The sequence below is a fragment of the Lepidochelys olivacea genome (assembly GCF_965140295.1).
Source record: "Lepidochelys olivacea isolate rLepOli2 genome assembly, chromosome: 6".
In the NCBI taxonomy this organism is placed as follows: domain Eukaryota; kingdom Metazoa; phylum Chordata; order Testudines; family Cheloniidae; genus Lepidochelys; species Lepidochelys olivacea.
In genome coordinates this window covers 66,236,794-66,245,273 of record NC_140416.1, presented here as the reverse complement: position 1 = coordinate 66,245,273, position 8,480 = coordinate 66,236,794, and the positions used below count along the sequence as shown (strand labels likewise).

Here is an 8,480-nt window from a genome sequence, read left to right as displayed (position 1 = left end):
AGCACCATCCAAAATCTGAGAGGGATGAGGTGTGGAGCATGCTTTCAGAAGTCTTAAAAGAGCCACACTCCAATGTGGAAACTACAGAACCCAAACAACCAAAAAAGAAAATCAACCTTCTGCTGGTGGCATCTGACTCAGATGATGAAAATAACCATGTTGGTCCGCACTCCTTTGGATCATTATCGAGTAGAACCTGTCATCAGCATGGATGCATATCCTCTGGAATGGTGCTTGAAGCATGAAGGGACATATGAATCTTTAGCGCATCTGGCATGTAAATACCTTTTAATGCTGGCTACAACAATGCCACGTGAACGTGTGTTCTCACTTTCAGGTGACATTGTAAACAAGAAGTGGGGAGCATTATCTCCCGCAAATGTAAACAAACTTGTTTGTCTGAGTGACTGGCTGAACAAGAAGTAGGACTGAGTGGACTTGTAGGCTCTAAAGTTTTACATTGTTTTTATTTTTGAATGCAGTTAATTTTTGTACATAATTCTACATTTGTAAGTTTAACTTTCATGATAAAGAGGTTGCACTACAGTACTTGTATTGGGTGAACTGAAAAATACTATTTCTTTTGTTTTTTACAGTGCAAATATTTGTAATAAAAAATAAGGTGAGCTCTGTACATGTTGTGTTCTGTGTTGTAATTGAAATCAATATATTTGAAAATGTAGAAAACATCCAAAAATATTTAATAAATTTCAATTGGTATTCTATTGTTTAACGGTGTGATTAATCGCATGATTAATTGCAAAGAATTTTTTTAATCAGGTGATTAATCATGATTAATTTTTTTAATCGCTTGACAGCCCTAGACATTATATAAATCTATGGTATGCCCACATCTTGAATACTAAGTGCAGTTCTGGTCACTGTATCTCAAAAAAAAAATTAGAATTGGAAAAGGTACAGAGAAGGTCAACAAAAATTATCAGGGATATGGAACAGCTTCTGCAAGAGGAGAGATTAAACAGACTGGAACCGTTCAGCTTAGAAAAGAGACAGCTAATGGGGAGTATGATGGAGGCCTATACAATCAGGAACTGGGTGGAGAAAGTGAAGAAGGATGCATTATTCACATAACACAAGATTCAGGGTCACCCAATAAAATTAATGGGCAGCAGATTTAAAGTGAACATAAGAAAGTATTTCTTCACATAATACACGGTCAGCCTGTGGAACTCTTTGTCAGGGGATGCTGTGAAGGCCAAAACTATAACTGGGTTCAAAAAAGAATTAGATAAATTCATGGAAGATAGGTCCATCAATGGCTGTTGGCCAAGATGGTCAGGGACGCAACCCCATCCCTAAACCTCTAACTGCCAGCAGTTGGGGCTGGATGCCAGGGGTGGATCATTCAATAATTGCCCCGTTCTGTTCATTCCCTCTGAAGCATCTGGCACTGGTCACTGTCAGAAGACTGAATACTGGGCTTGATGAAGCCTGTCTGGCCAGTCTTAGTCATGTTCTTATCTTTGTTTCCTGTGCTCAGTATCTCCCATACAGATACACTCCTGTAGCCAGACAGCCAGCCCCAGACCAGCATTGCTGGAAACACAGGAGGAAGCAGGAACAGGGCACTTAACATATATTCCAGCACAGCCTTTGAAGCTGTGAAAGCACAGGTGTGCTGCTACAATGTGCCTCTGGGAGCAGATACAAGGATTAAGCTCACAGCAGGCAGAGGCCCTGTGACAGACATGGCTCTTAGCCCCTACTAAATAGCGTGATGCACACACACCAACATCCTAGGTGGGAAAATATTTACCCTGATAAAAGAAATGTCCAGTAGTCGAAACTTATTGTTTCTCTCCCTTGCAAGTGTAAACTACTCTTGCGAAAGCTGGCGTCACCCCAACAGACCAGCCTCAATTTGGCATAAGAAAGGAGAAAGAGAATAAAGGAGTACAGAGGTATAAGTAGGGGACCTACAGCACCATGATTTTTGAGTGCTTTTCACTATCTATCTGCTGGTCAGATAAGTGACAGCCTCCCAAGGCTTCTGCAGCTAAGAGGGTCCCTACGCCTTGTCCCTTATTCGTCTTTCCACGGAATTGAGTGACCGATCCTGGCTTGGCACCGCTGGAATCGAGAGATGCAAGGAGGGTAAGAAGCACCCACACCTGATCTCCTATCTTTAGTGTACACATATTTTGAAATAGAGCTCTATACTTTGTTTTCTTTCTTTGGGATTGTGGCTTCAGTTTTGTAACTTGTTTGTGTGTGTAACATCTCTACATTTAAATAAGTAGGCACTAGCAATTTTGTAACCACATGATTAGAATCTAGCTTAATAAATTTTGGTAACCATTTATGCATAAGCCTGACTTGTTTTCTCTGGTTTACTGTAAAGCAGCCAACACAATTAAAGAACCTCAGCCGTTTTGGCTCTAAAACCTGGCCATTAGGTGAGAGTACTAAGAGCCTAGCGTTGAGTTGTGCCGCCTCCACGGGGCAAACTCTTGGGGCACCTGTCAGTCAATCCTGGCTGCCCGCTGCGAAGGAGCTCTGAGCTCTAGCAGTTAAAGTCACGGGTGTGGAGAGGCTCTTAGTGCTGCCATTGGGGCACCTGTCAGTCAGTATTGACTGCCCGCTGCGAAGGAGCTCTGAGCTCTAGCAGTTAAAGTCACGGGTGGTTAGGACCTTGGGGCATCCGTCAGCCTAGCCCGGGCTGCCCGCCGCGAAGGGACAGTGCATCCTAGCGGTTAAAGTCACGGATGGTATAAACGGGCATAGCTGGCACCTCACCAAACATCCTTGGCCGTCGGCTAACAACTCCCAACTGCAGCTGCTAGTTGTATTGTCTTCTAAGTTCTGCTCTATGGAAGAGTTGGTTTTTAACTCCAGGGACCAGCAGCTAACACCCCCTCATGACTGGCTGACCAAATGTAACATGCTTCAAAACGCAGATTCTGTCCTTTGGAAACACTCTATCATCACAACCATACAGCACACCCCCGTAACACAGAGCAGAGACCTAGGGGTCTGTGGAAAAACAGCACTCCAAAACAAAGCGACTGCACCCATACCACAGCACCCCAACCAGTAAGGAGTGACTAAAAATTACCACCTTTGGGGAACACAGTTGGGTATTGTCCAAAATGTTCAACCATTGTGCACTCCCTTTTGTGTACGCCTTATAGCTGCAGGCTCTGCCTGTTCTTCAAAGCATTTCCCTTGACCAACCAGCATTCCCTATGCTTACTCTGAAAGGAGCCTGTGCGGGTTCTTCAGTAATGTTTCTATTCATTCCCATAACATAGCTGCAGCCATCAGAAGCCTGACAACATCAAACACATGGCAATGCTGAAGGGAGGCCTATTGACTTTCAGTGAAAATGCAATAGTTTGAGTTTTTTCTGTGGTTTCGGGAGTGGTTCCCAGATTAGAACCTCCCTGTCACTGATGCAATACAGCAGGAGGATCAAGTGATTGCTGCTAATCAGAGAGAGCTAGACAGAGCCAGCCAGTTTTACTGCACTAGTACGTACTGCCTGCTTCTCCTCCTACTGGCAGTGCTCCAGAGTTCTGCTGCAAGGCTGATAGCTTCCTCTGTTATAGTCCTGGGGAGAGAGCGAGGAAGCACAGGCTGTGGAGGGAACAGAATACAAGAAGCAGTAGTGGTGACAGTGTGACTTGGGAGAGGAAGAGACAAAGGTGTTCTACACATTTTGGACATTGTTTCGATATGGTGTCACGTATGGGCTGGTTAAGATGTTGAAACATAGGGCTGAATGACGTGTTCACCCATGTCTATTTCAAGATGTTAACATTCCCAGTCACTGATGCTGCCTGGTTCTTGTATGGGAATGATACTTACACAGTAGCAGTTCTCACATCTGGAATCTCACCCTATATTGAAGCCCTTCCAATGCTATGATGACTTACTACATTGTGACCCATTGTGCAATATGCAGAGCTGTACACAGCACATCATGCAGGCGATGGCTAGCAAGCACAGGTTCTGCTAAGAATTACCCCGCATTACCATGCCATATTGTGTCCATATCACAAGTACAGTCAATTGTGCATACATTGTACACTTACTGAAGCAAAATGCCTGATTCTTCACAGATACTATCAATAAAAAGCAATTCCTCTGAGTGTGCCAAAACACTGCAGTCTGCTTTTAACATGAGCATAGGAGTTGGGAATAGGCAGGTAGATGGATCTAGTCATCATACCATAAACCCTCACAGGGGGAAATTTACCCCTATGCTGAAGTCCAGGACAAGATCAATGCACCACTTTGGTCCTCAAAATAGGGCTGACTGAAAGGATTAAATTGTATTAGTAACCAGACAATGAAAGACTTTACCAAAGCAATTGTAAAATCTCCTAGGGAAATCTCTCAGAAATGCATATAAAATAAAACCTTTCAAGGAGATCAAGATAGATAAATATGTAGGCACATCTTATTTCATGCTGGTTTTAATCAAAATTGTGACTGAAGTCTCTTATTTTTCAAGGAGTCGATCTCTTGTCTGAGGATTTACAAAAGCTTGAAAGTTCCATACTAAAACTCAGAAATGAAAGTCAATCAGGACTCTCCAAAGAGGAAATGCATGCTGAGGGGAGACGAATTTGAAGGAGTCAATACTTCTGAGTCTCCATCACCAGAGCTGCAGAAAAATAGGAGCTACACACTTGAAGCTGCTGTTAAACATATTGATGCCAGGTTGAACAGGCTACACCAACTAGTATTCACATGGTTCTAATGCTCTGACTCCACACAGAAGAGTAGTGATAAAAAAGAATTGTCCGATCATGTGGTTATATATGACGACCTGCTAGGCTGCTTTACACAGGTATGGAGTGAAGAAGAAAAGGAAAGTGCACTCTAGGTCAGTTTGCCTTTAAAATCACCCTTAAATACCATCAAGTCCCAGACAATGGTCAAGTCAGGATATATGTTTATTTTAAATTAGAACTGTTGATTAAAAACAGATAATAATGAAAAGGGCACCTATGTTACTTTAAAGACTAGAAGTTTCAGTTTATATGTTGAAAAACCAATGTGAAGTGGCAGTTCAAGATAAACTTAAGCAGTGTGTGTTACAAGAACTGGGGACCAGATCCAAAAGGTACTTAGGAACTTAAACCTCAGACAAACCTAAATCCCAGTTTTAGGCTCCACTGCAATCCACTTGGCTGCTGCCTAACCCTGTAGGCACCGAGGGGGAGGTCTGCAGCAATCTCGGAACAAAAACAAGACTATACCTTAAAGACCACCTGTAAGTATCTAAGAGAGAGCAGTCCTTGTGTTCCCCCTCAGCAAAGGGGTGGTAGCTGTCCTTGAGCCTTGAATGGGTTGACTGGCAAGATTCCTAGTCCTCTTCCCTACAGTGCACCTTCGCGCAACAAGTCACATTCTGGCACATGGACAATAGTTCACAGAACAGCCACTAAAACAAGGCAGAACTAGTATTATTTAAAGATTAATTGAATCCAGTGTGTACACTGTAGTTTGGACTTATATATTTTTAAACTCACTCTCTTGGCATTTAGACCATGCCACCACCACAGCAGCTCTTTGTGTATGGCTACCCATGTACTGTATTTCCAACATGCTGCAAATTGCACTTTATTCTCCTAAATTAATTTTGTAGCAATGAAATTCTTTGGGGAATAAGGAAGGTCTCTCCTTATTTGGTGACCTTTGCTCATCAGGGACAGCCAGTTAATAGGGTCAAACTGGAATCCATTGAAATCTTCAGAAAAGCTGTGGTTATCCATATGCCCGAGGATACATAAACATCCTCCCAGGGATAAAGGCACCTGGCATGGTGACTATTTTTTATGTTGCCTTTTCCGTTCCACTGCTTTACGCAAGGCTTGAAGAATCAGGTGTTTGTTATTCAGGATGTTGTACTCAGTCAGTTTAATCAGCTGATCATAATCTTGCTCCTTGTATGTGACTGAATATGTAGAATAGGGGGAAAAGCAACTGGTGAGATCAACTTTGCCCTCCTCCATCTCTGAGCTGGAGCGCTTCACACCTAGGGAAAAATTCAACAGGAAATTGCTGTAGTATTGGGTTTATCTCTGTCATGTACCACCAGTAACAGCCCAGAGAGGGAGATTTCTCTGCACTAAGAGCGCTCACCCATTTAAATGCTCTGGGCATGTTTTACAAGTGTTTCTGTTGCAATCCAGTAATTTGATCCCTGGATCAGGGGAATGTCAGTTGCCTGATGTGCTGAAGGGAGGGGTATAGGTGACTATCCCTATGAGTGTCTCCTGTTGTCTGCTCATAACAGTCTTAGAGACGTCTTCACATCTGTGACTCAAGCAAGAAAGGGAAATACTGACATGGCAAATGGCAGGATTTGGGGAAGGGGAATGGAACCGAAAGAAGAGTAGAAGCCTCAAAAGGTATTTAATAGGTGAAACAGTGTCCCGTTCAATGGAAAGGCTATTCCTACTGAAAAGAGGAATAGCGATTCAGTCAGTGAACAGGTTATTTACAAGGAAAGCAAAGCTCTCATACCCATCAAGGCTCAGAGTTGTGACACAGGCCTTTTAGTACTTGGGACAGAGACCCAATATTAGAGACACCAAAAGAAGGAAAGAAAAGTCTGCTAAAAGAGAAGAAAGCTTGTAATTATTTTGGGTTTTCTCCTTAAATGTACATTTCCTTTGACCTTAAAGATTTTGCATTTTTATTACAACAATTTACACTAATATACAGCAAGATAACTAGGGGTGTATAACAGATGAAAGTGAATATGGAAATAAAACAGGGTCCTATTCTTCTTAATAAGAAATATGTAGTAGATCTAAGTAAAAATGGTAAGTTAGGCAATGGAGAGGTTTGTTGTAGGGAAATGAACAAGTGGAGAGGAATGAATTAAAGAGTGAAATTCAATCAGTTGGTAAGCTAGCCAGGATGACCTTCGTTGAATGCTTGGCTACTGTTGATAACTTACCAGGTGCTTTGTAACTTTGGTAGGTGTCATTCACTAATGGGAAAAATAGCAATATGGGAGCTCCTGGAGTCTCGGCATCATCAAAGAGGTAGCACTCCTTTAGCTTTTTCCTCTCTTCTTCGCTCAGCACAACTTTGGGGAATGGAATTCCTTGTTCTGAGTAGTACTTACAGGACTGATCCAGAGGCTGGATCAAGGAAGAGAACAATATGAGAAACCAGAGACTAGGCTGAGATCAGGATTTCTTAAAAGCACAGCAACTAAGACTAAATTGTACTAGGCTACCTCTGGGATAGCACTGGCTTTCCTGTTGGAAAGAATGTGGTTTGAGAAACATGCATTATATGAAAACACATGGACAGGTTTTTAAATTTTTCCTGGAGTACTCAACAACAAACACTCAGTACCACAAAAGAAAATGGTTAGGTTACAGGGTGTGAATACAACTTTAAGCTACAGCATTAAGCTAAAATACTGTGGTTCAGAATACTTAACACAGGGCTTTTAATAGGAACAATATCGCTAAAAACGTACAGACAAATGACTATCAATGGAGAAAACAGAATACACTGATTTCTCTCACCAGTATCTGTGATCCTGCACTATAATTTAAATGCAGAATGACGTCCACTTTCCTCTCTGGCCTCAGAAGTGGAGGGCAGCTGGTATTGATGAAGAATCCAGTATCTACCAGGGACAAGTACTCTGCTGTTTCAGTCAGCTGGTTGGGTGATGTGTCCAGCACAGTATCTAAAAGGAATATATTTCTTGCCATAAGGGAAATCACAGAAGAGCGGTTTGCTGATGCTCTGATGAACACAGTGTTCGAGAAAAAAGGGTCTGCAGCCCCATTCCACATCTCTAATTTCATTAGACATTTGACAAACTATTTACATCACTGTTGCTCAGCCTTAAATTAGAACAACTATTTTTTCTGAAGTCAGACTCTCCATGTTCATTCTATACCTGGCTCATTCAAATTGTGCTAGCCCACCCATCCTCCCTCCCACTTGTTTTTCTTTTGGATGCATTTATTTGATTTTTTTTTTATTAAGGCAAAGTTACAAGAAAACATTAACACACTACATTGCACGTTACATGTTCAGGATCAGATTAATATTCAAAGAACTTGTCTAAAGATTCTGGCTTGCTGGCTTGGGAGCCCTTCTCCTATGAGTACACTAGAAAGGGTGACCAAATTCCTAAATACCTTTTGGTATTTCTCTCATGGACGTATTGGCTTTGAAAGCTTTTCCATTACAAGATCAGTCTATATTTTATTTTACCACAGTGCCATAGGACGGGTCACATTTTTCCAATAATGTGCAATACAGTGTATGTTTACACTGCAATTAAAAACCTGCAGCTAGCCTGTGCCAGCTGGCAGGCTCACAGGGCTCAGGCTGTGGGTCTGTTTAATTGCAGTGAAGACTACTGGGCTTGGGTTGGAGGCCAGGCTCTGGTACCCTGTGAGAGTCCCAGAGCCTGGAAGTCTTCACTGCAATTAAACAGCCCTGCAGCGCGAGCCCCATGAGCCAGCCAC

General features: G+C 42.3%; 1 protein-coding gene across 1 annotated transcript in view; it reads right to left on the bottom strand.

Annotated features, from left to right (window-relative positions):
* Positions 1–5,798: 5,798 nt before the first annotated feature.
* The window catches only part of LOC311521677 (cytosolic phospholipase A2 epsilon-like), a gene marked incomplete at both ends in the record, with an annotated part of 37,803 nt that continues 35,121 nt past the window's right edge, over positions 5,799–8,480 (bottom strand). The window contains 3 exons of the mRNA XM_084630136.1: positions 5,799–6,007; positions 6,938–7,124; positions 7,521–7,687. Of these exons, the coding sequence (XP_084486262.1) occupies positions 5,799–6,007; positions 6,938–7,124; positions 7,521–7,687 (563 nt within the window). The remainder of the gene's footprint in view (positions 6,008–6,937; positions 7,125–7,520; positions 7,688–8,480) is intronic.